Here is a 13,186-nt window from a genome sequence, read left to right on the forward strand (position 1 = left end):
GTGAAAAATCGCTAAATTTCAAGCGAATTAATACCACTGAGACAAACTGATATGAAATCTTAAAGGTAACAGTTATTGGAATGCTGTTTCAAGGTTTATCTAGCCTCCATAGGACGCTGTTACTTTGTTGGAATGACTGGGCATGGCTTTGATACAGCAAGGGTGGAGTCTTCTCCCGAAGATTCTGTCAAACTTTTATCACAAATTAGACTTGCTACTGTAGTTTATTATTTTCTGCTTAATATTGTATAATATCAACGATGAAAACTTTGTTTGGACTGGACTTGTCCTACTGTATATATTTAAATGAAGTAACCATGTCACATCTGTTGTACATAACGTTTTTTTTTTGTTTGTTTTGTAAAATTAAACATTGCAGATCATAATTTATTTATTTTTCCTATGTCATCTGACCAAAGCATGTTAAACGTACAAAAGGCCAGGTTAGATCAGCTTTTTGCCAGATAAAAACGTGTTATATACAACTATGGCCACAAGTGTTGCATCACTTTATAGAATTGGCTAATAATTGTGCTTCATAAAGTCGAATGAAACCTACCGAATAATGTTACTTTAACATATTGAATTGCATACCGCTTTGTAGTTTTCCATATACTTTTGAATTAATATTATTATTTATTGATAAACACATAATCAGAATTGTTAAACAAATAATCCAAAATATTGTTTTTTTTTTATTTCTGAATGGAGCTAGCACACTGTAATAAATTATGTTGCTGTTAATTTGCTGAACACACTGCTACAGTTTTGTTTACAAAAAATGTAAGGCTGAAAACTGAGCCAGTCCCAGCTTTCTGGTGTTAGACCACAATGAGAAAGTAAAATCCAGCTCATAGTACAGCCTCTTTCTGCATGCATTCTACATCCATGCTGTGCATGGCTGAAACAACACTTTAATTGGTAGCATCTCCAATCATTCATAATGCAGGGTTAGAAACTAAAATAACTGTGGTACTAGTCCTAAGCATTAGTACCTTTTGAAACTTGCTAGTCCTTATCCAAAGTTCCTGAGTCGGAATCAACAGCAGCTGTTGGGGTCCCTAAAATGGTAGGCTTCAGTTTTATTTTCCTAAAAAATGACACTCATTCCCAGATGCATTGATTGGGTTCCTGCATCTGCCTTCCCCACATTCCGAACCCCAGTAAAGTCTGTGTGGACAACACTGTTGACAGCATATTTCACGTAGCATATCACTGCCTCAGTAATGGAACTATCTATAGAAATCAGAAAGGTAATACTTGCAGCAGAAGGGAGTTATAAGTAGCATCTTGAAGCTGTGTTGCCAAAAAAATAATGTCCTAACAAATAACACTAAGCTGATATTTTAAACATTGCTTACAAATGTGAATACTATTGAAAACTTTCTGCACATCAATAAAATGATAAGAGAAGAGTCTCTTACGTGTTATTTTTAAAGCAGCGATACTGTGGCAGAGTGTCCCGTCCCTGTATATATGTGCGCTGTTTTATTATTATTTATCATCTTATTGTTTGCGACGCAGATGCAAAGCCGGTGCTATTATTTGTTATTGTTTTGTATTTTTGATTTTAAAACCTTGTGAGGATGCGTGACTGATCAGCTACTGATTATTTAACTAGCTGACAGTCACGCATCCTTATTAAACTCATGCAGACTGTGGCCGAGGGGTAATAGGATAATTAATGAATAGCTAGTTAACCCCTTGGCCAGAATATAAAAGCCTGCAGCTGTCTGCGCTCAAGGGGAGGGTGTTTGAAAGATGGAGAATGAGTGAGGAGTTAGGAGATAAAATAAGTAAAATATAAACAACTGCTAAGCATGCTGGTTTTTACACAGGCACAATACTTATTTGTTTATTTCTGTTTGTTTGGCCAATGTGCCTTTTTGTTTTGTATTATTTTGTTTTGTTTAAACTGTTTGTTTTATTATTTAATAAAACACTGAGCGCCGTTGCGCTCCAGTTTTGCACCGCCATTCCTTGTTTTGGTTTTGAGTTCCTGGTCCGTGACGTCACCACACCAGCACACGGCAACCACTCTGTCACAGATGCATCAAATACCACATGGTAATGTTATGTATTAAGTAATGCAAATAATTTGCATTCCTCTGATTGAAGTCATTATAAAATTAGTTTTGGTGTTTTGTGTCATTTACATCTGAGTAGTTCAGAGATCATCTAACTTAAGAGTGTAATCAGTCTCCTGGGCTTGCTGCTCGGAATTTCTGACAAGCTGTGATGTTCCGTGGCAGGTATTACATGCTCATTCTTGCAGAGGAAGACATTAACTTGGTTGATGGAGTTGGTTTTCGAGTAGCTTCTACAAGCCTAATGGTGTAATTTGTGATTGCTGCTTTTGACACCGTAGACCACTCCATCTTATTAAATCGGCTCAAATACTTAGTGGGACTGTCTGGCCTTGTCTTATCCTGGTTTCAGTCTTACCTATCTGATAGGTATCAATTTGTCTCTCTTGGGGAGGAAAAATCAGCATTGACCAAAGTTGATTGCTGTGTTCCACAAGGTTCAATTCTGGGTCCATTGCTATTTTCATTATATGTTACCACTGTGTGATATCATCAGGAAACATGGTGTGAACTTCCACTGCTATGCGGGTAACACCCAGCTGTATTTGTATTTAAAACCTGGTGATACTTCTGTCGGGGTGTTATTTGCTGCTTGTCTTGCTGACATCAAGTGCTGGATGTCTCAAAACTTCCTAATGTTGAATTCAGGTAAAACAGAGGTTATGTTTGTAGACTCCCATAACCAACTAAAAAAATGTAAGATTGAATGAGTTTGACCCTAGCAGTCTTATCAAATCCTAAAACTGAAATTAAATTTTTGGGGGTTCTCTTTGATCCTGATTTATCATTTGAGTCTCATGTTAGGGGGAGTTTCTAAAGTATCCTTCTGTCACTTGAGAAACCTAGCCAAACTGAGACCTGTTATCTCCTTATCTGATGCCAAGAGACTAACACATGCCTTTGTTTCTTCAAGAATTGATTACTGTAATGCACTCCTCTCTGGCATCCCAAAACGTGCGGTGTCCCGCCTACAGCTTGTTCAGAATACCGCTGCTAGAATTTTGACTAAAACCAAAAAAAATGGGCATATCACCCCTGTTTTAGCCTCCTTGCACTGGCTCCCTCTTCAATATAGAATTGATTTTATTGACCTATAAAGCCTTGAATGGAGCAGCACCTAGCTATTTGCAGGAGCTACTGATCACGTATCTCCCAAATCGCACTCTTAGATCATGGGGCTGCTTGTTGTTCCCAGGGTCAATAAAATCAATACGGGAGGTAGGTCTTTGAGTGTATTTTTAAGTGTATACATCTAGTTAAGTCATATGGCTTATATCCTGGTGTGATCTATTCAGTTGGTATTTTGAATAGGTTTTGTAAGTGTCAGTATGTTAAGAATTAGGTTGTACTTACTGCTTGGCCCAAGGCTGAAATCAGTCATGTTTAGGTTCAATGCACTTCTGTTTACATAATTCAGTAGCCTGAGTAGCTGTCCCTTACTATTTATACTGTACATGTGTTACATACAGTAAATCTTAATTACAAAACATTGTCAGCTGACCTATTTACCATTTGCCTGGAGGTGGGTATACAGTAGAAAGAGTAGGCCTGTACAGTATTTGGTCTTCAGTAGCCTGAGCTGTACAGTTTATTGTTGAACAGGCGTGTGTATAGAAATGCTATTGCTCTCTTGCAGACATGTGGCAGAACTTGGCTATCTCTCCCGTGGTAGTTTGGATCAATACAAAAAATGCTATTGTGTCATTGAATAAAAGACATATTGAAGTCCAGTGTGAGAATTTGATTTTCTGTAGTATGCAGTATAGCGCATTTTTGTTACCTTGAACTTCCAGAGTTTCTAAAACACATATGTAATCCATTCATGTTTTGTTGTGCTTTACAACTAGGTTTATAGTGACCACCGGCGCACACTCTTCAGAAGCTGTTGCAAATTCTAGCCTCCTGTTAAAAAAAACGTTCTACAATTAAGTCTCACATGTTCCCTGTTTTATTACCAAGAAAATATGTCGAGTTAGTTAGAGATATGCCAAGTTATGTCTTGAGGTGACTGAAAAACGGTTTACCTGTTGCTGTTACTGTCATGTGGTATTGTGGCAGGGTAGAAGGAAAGCCCTGCACAGAATAAAAGGGGGCAGGGTAAAGCCCTGAGTGTAAAACACGGGTGATTGTTAAATTTAAAATGTATTGTTTGTTTATTTTGAACGGGTGTATTTAATTAATGGTTGGTGGTGTATGGTATTATTATTTAAAGTAAATGTATTGTATGAGTTTGTATTTATTTAAAATAATGTTATTGTGTGGCAGCATGGATGGGATTAAAAGCCCATCCATTAAACTTGCGCAGAATGTAACCATCTCCGGACTGATTCATTTATTGTTGAATCCGGAGATGGTCACATGTATAAAAACACTGCAGCTTCTGTGCTTAGGGTGGGTGTTCAAGGGGAGAGAACGAGAGTGAGTGGAGAGCAAAACTGGAAGTGAAAAGAACAGGAAGCAATTGCTACTCGTGCTGGGCAGACCAGCACGGTATTTGTTTACATGTGTGTTTTGTGTTTGAGACCTGTTTTTGTTAAACCTTTAATTTTGCTTTTTTTTTTGTTTAAATGTGTTGTCTCTGTCAGCTGTCTGGCCTGGGAACGTCAACCCTCGGCTACCCTGTCACAGGTTTATATTCTTTAATTGGAGCTAAAAGTCAGAGTTAGTTTGCAGCAGTATTGTATAACTTATCCAAGCAAAGACTGTTTTTATGACCAGGACACAGAATCACAACCCTTCTCAGAAATAGTTACCTTATTGATTTCATTCTGGAACTGTAATTAAATTCCCCTGTGCCACATAATATTACATTTTAATTATTTTATGGTTAATTGTTGCTAAAATGACCTTAGGTACTGATTACTGGGCTCGGCTAAACTAATAAGCAATTTAAATTGTTTATACAAAGTACAAATGTCTTCCTTTTACAAATATTCAGCCCAGCATACAGTAGCATTTCTTTTATCCTGTTTTCCTGAATAGTTTGTCTGTCCGTAGTGCTATTTGTGAAGTGACACATGTGTTTGTTTATTACTAATGGTAGAGAAGCAACTGCACCTAGGAAAGGGGTGTTTGAACATTTTGCACACCAACTACAAATGTAGGGGGATCCAGGAGAAACTTTAGCCATTTACCCTGCAAAGCAGTGGTGACTGTTGGGGCTTGACATTAGACAACAGATGGAAACTTTGCTAGACAACTTACAACAACGTAAAACAACATTGCGTATTAGACATCTTGACGACTAAATCTATCATAAAGGTGAATTTCAATCTGTTGATCTCTTAACACTTGAACCACCGCGGTTATACTCATACCTAAAACCGCCACCGGCAGTCATTATCATGGTTACATTTTAAACAACATCAATATTAAAATGAAAGACCAACTATCGGATACAACTCAAAGGTTTTATTCAAGCATGTCATATAAAACATCTGCACAGCCAAAACGCTGTATTTAAATGAACAATTAAACATAAAATGGGTTATTTTCTAACTTCTCACGTGTAAAGCACTACTTCAAAAAAATTATAATAAAATAAACATTTCAAAAGAAACTAGTGTGTAAACAGGTATATGTACATAGAAAACTGTAAAAAAGTAAATTATTTTTTAATTTTAAACGAAAGTAACATATGTTTTCTCTGCGTGTGTCACTCTGTAGCACTGAATCCAGGTTGAGCTGCAGCAACCTGCTGCTTTGCAGTTTTCTGATCGAAATGTTTCTGCCAGAGCCCTGTGACTAGCTTCAAGATGAAATCTCTCCTACTGATATTTTCCTCGGTGCATTCCTTGTACAAAACGAAGGAATTCATGGCTGCCAGGTCCAGTAGAGATAACAACAGGCTTGTATATAAAAAAAATAGAATATTGTAGGTTATATTCAAAATAAAAACATTTATTGTGAAAGGCAGTCAAAATGACTGGTTTGGCAGTTCTAGGTCAGCGTTTTTCATGATCTTGCCTTTCAAATGCCGTTAGGGTATTTAATAAATGTATTTAGGAAAAGACATAAATGGACAACCGCATAACTTTGACACACAGAGTAATTTAAATTTGAAAACCGTCAAAATGGCTGCCGTGGCGATTTCTAGTGTTAAAGGGAGACAGCCTACTGAGCCAGAATGTGTCATTCACAGTAAACAATGCTTCCTACATTCCAGAATGTATTACTGTCTTCCAAAAGCTAAAAAAAGAAACATTCACTTTTATTTTCAGGGTGTTTTTATTCAAAATATGCCCTTTGAGCAAACTGGGTCGTCATTTTCTGCAGCTTTTTTAAATTGAATGGACATAATATTATTGGAACATTTAGTCAATTCATGTGCCACTGAATCAACAAGTGCTAATTATTTAGAGTACAGTAAACATTTTTTTTAGGCTAACCTTTGTTCTTTTTATAATATATTGTGCTGTAAAATATTTTTCTACTTTTAAGCATTCATTCAAAACTTGAAGTGTAATTGGGCAGCAGTTTTGTGTTCTACCCTCTGGACTGGCATCTCTGTCTGATAATAAAAACATTATTTATCCCTCTCTGACTACTGCTCAATTGCAAAGCACCATTGTTATTCTGACTTCCATCAAACTGTGCCCAGCCCCTGTATCTGCACTCCAAGAAAATAATAAAATAAAACCAATTTCCTTTAGGCTACATTCGTTTTGCTCTTTTTGTCTCTTTAGTGGAGAATTGAAGGTTTGTCGTTGCAAGCTTGGTATTATTATTATTATTATTATTATTATTATTATTATTATTATTATTATTATTATTATTTCTCACATTTTCAAACAGTTTACATTGACTGTGCAAGGAAGCATTTTGACAGGGGCTGAAAGCACTCTCTTGCAGCCTGAATCACTGCACTGCACTGAAATTTGATTCATAAACCTGACTGTAGGATTTAAGCTGATCTTAAGAATTCAGCATTGGGCATTGGAGTTTGCTAGATTTTTAATTTGTTGTGTTTCATGTGTTTTGTGAATCATTTCTGTAGTTGCTTAAGAAATTTGACATGTTGTACTTTATAGTTGTCTATGATAATTGCTTCAAATCTACTGATGTTTTTATGTCTGGATGAGGATTATTAGGGACAGATGATGCAGTGTGTTATGCGAAGTGTAGTTGAAATGTAGTCCTTTAGGAAATGGAAAAGTGATGGCCCAACAGATCGTGGTGGCAGTAATTGTGAAGGACTGAAAAAAGTGTGTGCTGTGTGTGAGCCTCCCCCCTCCCCCTTCCATATTCAAAACATGCCAGGAACAAGCAAACATTACTTGACAACCAGACCTCCAGACCATCGAGTGTGGATTTACAGTATCTTATTGGCAACAAATAAGGCCATTCTGTTTTCCTCCTTGTAGTTGCTGCTTGCTCACAGTGCAGACACAGGCCATGGATACTTGTTGCAGTTGTAATAATTAGACAGACACACGGCAGCACCCCCCCCCCCCCCCCCCATGGGACTACCAATGTACATTAGCTGTAGCTAAGCTGGGTGCGATGCATCATGAATTTTTAATTGAATTTTTAAAGTTTTAATCATGAATGTTTTTATTGCACATGGTCCCAATAAAAAAGGGTGTTTTTTGATGTGAGCATATGAAGCACCTGAGGCCTTTTTTTGTTTTTGTTGATTTAGTTTCTGTTTCTGATTGAGTAGGTTGCCCTCTTAACCAAAGTATTATTATTTTTTTGCTGAAAATTATGTTCTCGCCCTTTTTTGGGGCTTTTGTTCTTTTCTAGTAGTTTACATTTGGATTCCTAATAATTGGAATGATCCAAGTGTGTTTTTTTCTGAATTATTTGAATGTGAAAATTAACTGCCATATTCTGTAAAGTAGTATTGTGTATCATTGATCAGTATGACTCTAGAGTAGCCAGTTGATTTTTCTTTTCTTACAATTTATATGTAGATGGTTTGGAAGATATGTGATGAGAATCACTAACTTATTTTTTTTTTCTGTCTCCTCTTTAACAGGATAAAGGCACCACAGCAACCAAATAAATTAGGCTGCTGCAACCCAAGATTTGTGCGGGTAGCTGTCCCTCAACCGAAGATTTTCCCAATTGTTTGTGCCATACTGGATCCTCCAGCATTTTCAACCCGATGTCCATGAAACCGCATGAACACACGCTGGGGAGGACTTTCTGTTCCATAGACCGAGTGAATTCCGTATCCTCTCGCTTCAGTTTGCTTTGCCCCGTCTTTTAATCCTGCTTTGGGACTGAAATGAAGAAGGTAGTTTATTGGTCTTCAGAAGAGGTGTCCAGCTGGCTGACAGAGGAAGGCATGCCGGAATACTCTGATTCCTTCCAGCGTCTGAACGGCGAGGACTTGCTGCGGCTGACTGAGGCTGACTTCAAGAAGCCCCCTCTGTCGCTGGTCTCCTCGGACAATGGGCAGCAACTGCTCAACAAGATCGAGACACTCAACATTGAGCACCACATTGAAGCCCACAAGAATGGGCACGCCAATGGGCACCTGATCAAGGGCAACAATGGGGACATTGGCAGCAAAGCCAAACGCAGTGGTATGCCCAACGGCTTCCGCAATGAGATGGTACAGATTCACATGCCGATGCCTGAGAAATCACACTTCCCCATGGAGTGGGGCAAGACGGCCCTGACCTTCATCTATGCCCTTTTCTGTTTTGTTTTTACAACAGTCATGATCTCTGTGGTCCACGAGCGAGTGCCTCCTAAGGAGGAAACCCCTCCATTGCCCGACAAGTTCTTTGAAATTTTTGACCGGGTGGAGTGGGCATTCTCTATATGCGAGATTAATGGCATGATTCTTGTGGCACTGTGGCTCATTCAGTGGACTTTGTTAAAGTACAAGTAAGTATCAGAGTATGGCAACCAGAAAACTGGAGTACAGTAGTCATGTATTTAGTATGAATTGTTTGTGTCCCATGTATTTGTTCATTTATGGCATCAGCCAGTATTGAGGATGTTGACACAGTGTAATATAAATAACTGTAAAGCATATACAGTTCAAGATCTCAGTTTCTGGTTTACAATGGAACAAAACCCAGTGCATTTGATGGATTTTATTAATACAATTGTATGAAAAGGGCAAATAATAATAATACAAATCTGCGATAATGACAGTAAAATGTCAGTGAAACATCAATTACAGATTATGATATTTTTTTTATGTTTGCGTTTGTATTACTATTATTAGCATTATCCTAGATACTCCATCTAGACAGATAAAAAGGAGCAGTACAGCACACATTGCTATCTAAACAGGGTGTGACTGCATAGCACCCCTTTTAAAGCGCAATAAAATAATTCATAATTTATACAAAGTTGAAGCTATCCAGTTAGGCTTACCCAACTGACACACATTTCATGTTTGCTTCAGTCATTGCTCTTTATGCTTGGAATTTTCCAATACATTCCTTTCAAGGACTGTTTTTTAGGCCTGTTGCATTCATGGCATGCCAACCTACTGTAGCATTCAGATGCATCTCATGCTGTCAAATAGGGATGCAGTCCTACAAGTATTAAAGACCTCCACTGTTTAGTAGCCACTTGGGTGAATCAGTATATACAGTATATTTCTTAGATACAATTTTTCCTGAATACAGTATTCTATATACAGTTTTCTCCTATTTTATGATTTTGTTTTCTTTTTCTAGAATTCATCAGTTACTTCTAATAGTATACCACAGCAATTGTACCCCAAAAGAAAACTGGATGCTGTTTTAAAGATTATGGGGGTCTATAAAGTTTATTTGAGTGTATAAAATAGAAATAGGACTATTCCTGGCATTTTAAATATATACATAGACAAAAAATACACCAAAGACACTGGCATGTACTGTTAGATGATTTAATAAACGTACACAATTGGCTGCATTTTTAGATCATCTACTGTTTTTAGTTTAAATGACTAGACCAGTCTCTCCTTATTTGCACAATATAACATATACAAGTGCATGTTTAGTCTGTAGTGTAGTTATGTATGAGCATGTTGAGAAAATCCCAAGCACATTCCCATTCTTGGGATGCACTTCCCTGGAGAATAGAAGATGAACAACAGGATGTTTACCAGGAGTAGGCGGATGGACAGATGTTGCTGTTAATTGCACTTGTCCCATCTTTTTTTAAGATGGACTGCCTTGCAATAAAAGTGTTTTACCTTTTTTTTCCCCCTCACCCTTTTAGATCCATTGTTGGCCGGCGATTCTTCTTTATTGTCGGCACGCTCTACCTGTACAGGTGTATCACAATGTATATCACAACACTCCCTGTGCCTGGGATGCACTTCCAGTGTTCTCCAAAGGTAAGAGCCAAGTTAACAATTGTGGGCAGGGCAGATCCCTGCCTGAAAAAAACGTGCTGGTGGTTGGGTACATTTCTGTCCATGCCAGATAATTGTGGGTGTGTGCCTGTGTTTGCACAGCCACAGGTGTCTTTAGTTTAATTGATTTCACGTGCCTGTAATCAGCAGGCAGGTATATAAAAGTAACCAAAGATTTGTACAAGGCAGTCTGTGTGAAGGCAAGACGCTGTCAGGGTGTGAAAGTCGGTGTAGAAAAAATGCTGTGTGTGAAGCTCGGAAAAAAAGGTATTGTGTGAAATATTTTTGTTTGTGTGTTCTTGAGTTTTTGATTTTTTTAAACAGTAAACGGCTTAGCCGTCCAATCTAGTTAGAAACTTAAAAAAAAAAAATAGTTTAGTACTCCATGTGGGAGTTTAGGTTTTGTTTTGATTTATCTTTTATTTCTGTTACATAATAAAACTGCACGGAAGTGCTTTCAAAATTCAGTTTCTGTGTCTGGGTCTGCTTAAAAGGTGCAAACGAACCTGAGGTTAAGTGGAATCCTTCACACAGTGTCATACCTGCCAAGTCTTCTGATTGGGTCGAGAGACTCCTGACGTAACAGCTTGATCTCCTGCCTACCGATCACTTCCAAGAAACTCCCGATTTATGTAGATTACCAATCTTAACAAACTTTACCTTTATTTATTTATTTATTTATTTATTTATTTATTTATTTATTTATTTAAAAATGGGTTATATAGATGACTCTTTTTTCAATCTGACCTGTGAAAAATCTTACTTTATTATGGAGATAGCTGTATATAAGATCCTAACAAAACCCCTCCACTGCAGCCCTTTGAATGGCCCTCACCTCCCCCTCCCACGCATGACATTAAACTCTTACCCATGCCTGAGAAAATGTACATTGCAAATAGTTACAGACTGAGTCAACAGCACCAGTAGGAAATGGAATTGTCTAGTAAAACCTGGCTTTTAGTGAAAACTATCTACCATTTTTTTTATTTTTTTTATTTATTATTATTATTATTATTATGTATTTCTTAGCAGACGCCCTTATCCAGGGCGACTTACAATTGTTACAAGATTTCACATTATACAGATATCACATTATTATTTTTTACATACAATTACCCATTTATACAGTATTTACGTTTGCATTTTATTTTATCATCAAATCTTTGGCATTTTTACGAAGCATCAATCTGGAAAGGGATACGTCAGTTTTATCAAATAACCGGTCTGGAAATGGACTTGGGTGAGATTAATTCACTTTTGTTTTTGTGAGGGGTGGAATATACCATTTGGAAAAAAGACTGTACAGACATGCTCAAATTTGTTGGTACCCTTACAGCTCATTGAAATAATGCTTCATTCCTCCTGAAAAGTGATGAAATTAAAAGCTATTTTATCATGTATACTTGCATGCCTTTGGTATGTCATAGAATAAAGCAAAGAAGCTGTGAAAAGAGATGAATTATTGCTTATTCTACAAAGATATTCTAAAATGGCCTGGACACATTTGTTGGTACCCCTTAGAAAAGATAATATATAATTGGATTATAGTGATATGTCAAACTAATTAGTTTCTTTAATTAGTATCACACATGTCTCCAATCTTGTAATCAGTCATTCAGCCTATTTAAATGGAGAAAAGTAGTCACTGTGCTGTTTGGTATCATTGTGTGCACCATACTGAACATGGACCAGAGAAAGCAAAGGAGAGAGTTGTCTGAGGAGATCAGAAAGAAAATAATAGACAAGCATGGTAAAGGTAAAGGCTACAAGACCATCTCCAAGCAGCTTGATGTTCCTGTGACAACAGTTGCAAATATTATTAAGAAGTTTAAGGTCCATGGAACTGTAGCCAACCTCCCTGGGCGCGTCCGCAAGAGGAAAATCGACCCCAGATTGAACAGAAGGATAGTGTGAATGGTAGAAAAAGAACCAAGGATAACTGCCAAAGAGATACAAGCTGAACTCCAAGGTGAAGGTACGTCAGTTTCTGATCGCACCATCCGTCGCTTTTTGAGCGAAAGTGGGCTCCAATGGAAGAAGACCCAGGAGGACTCCACTTTTGACAGAAAAACATAAAAAAGCCAGACTGGAATTTGCTAAAATGCATATTGACAAGCCACAATCCTTCTGGGAGAATGTCCTTTGGACAGATGAGTCAAAACTGGAGCTTTTTGGCAAGTCACATCAGCTCTATGTTCACAGACGAAAAAATGAAGCTTTCAAAGAAAAGAACATCATACCTACAGTGAAACATGGAGGAGGCTCGGTTGTTTTGGGGCTGCTTTGCTGCGCCTGGCACAGGGTGCCTTGAATCTGTACACAATGAAATCTCAAGACTATCAAGGCATTCTGGAGCGAAACGTACTGCCCAGTGTCAGAAAGCTCTGTTTCAGTCGCAGGTCATGGGTCCTCCAACAGGATAATGAGGATAACAATTGTAAGTCGCCCTGGATAAGGGCGTCTGCTAAGAAATAAATAATAATAATAATAATAATAATGACCCAAAACACACAGCTAAAAGCACCCAAGAATGGATAAGAACAAAACATTGGACTATACTGAAGTGGCCTTCTATGAGTCCTGATCTGAATCCTATCGAACATCTATGGAAAGAGCTGAAACTTGCAGTCTGGAGAAGGCACCCATCAAACCTGAGACAGCTGGAGCAGTTTGCTCAGGAAGAGTGGGCCAAACCACCTGTTAACAGGTGCAGAAGTCTCATTGAGAGCTACAGAAACGTTTGATTGCAGTGATTGCCTCTAAAGGTTGTGCAACAAAATATTAGGTT

General features: G+C 37.8%; 1 protein-coding gene across 11 annotated transcripts in view; it reads left to right on the plus strand.

Annotated features, from left to right (window-relative positions):
- Positions 1-13,186, plus strand: part of LOC117415669 (phosphatidylcholine:ceramide cholinephosphotransferase 1-like) — an 87,764-nt gene that overhangs the window by 65,402 nt on the left and 9,176 nt on the right. For 10 of the 11 annotated variants that reach the window (XM_059026439.1, XM_034026291.3, XM_034026293.3 and 7 more), the window contains 2 exons: positions 8,068-8,927; positions 10,263-10,380. In XM_059026439.1, coding sequence (XP_058882422.1) covers positions 8,320-8,927; positions 10,263-10,380 — 726 coding nt within the window. In that variant the 5' untranslated portion in view covers positions 8,068-8,319. Of the gene's footprint in view, positions 1-1,692; positions 2,068-8,067; positions 8,928-10,262; positions 10,381-13,186 lie in introns of those variants that run through there. The other variant, XM_034026294.3, reaches the window with a different exon arrangement.

The sequence above is a fragment of the Acipenser ruthenus genome, chromosome 7, assembly GCF_902713425.1.
Source record: "Acipenser ruthenus chromosome 7, fAciRut3.2 maternal haplotype, whole genome shotgun sequence".
Lineage (NCBI taxonomy): Eukaryota > Metazoa > Chordata > Actinopteri > Acipenseriformes > Acipenseridae > Acipenser > Acipenser ruthenus.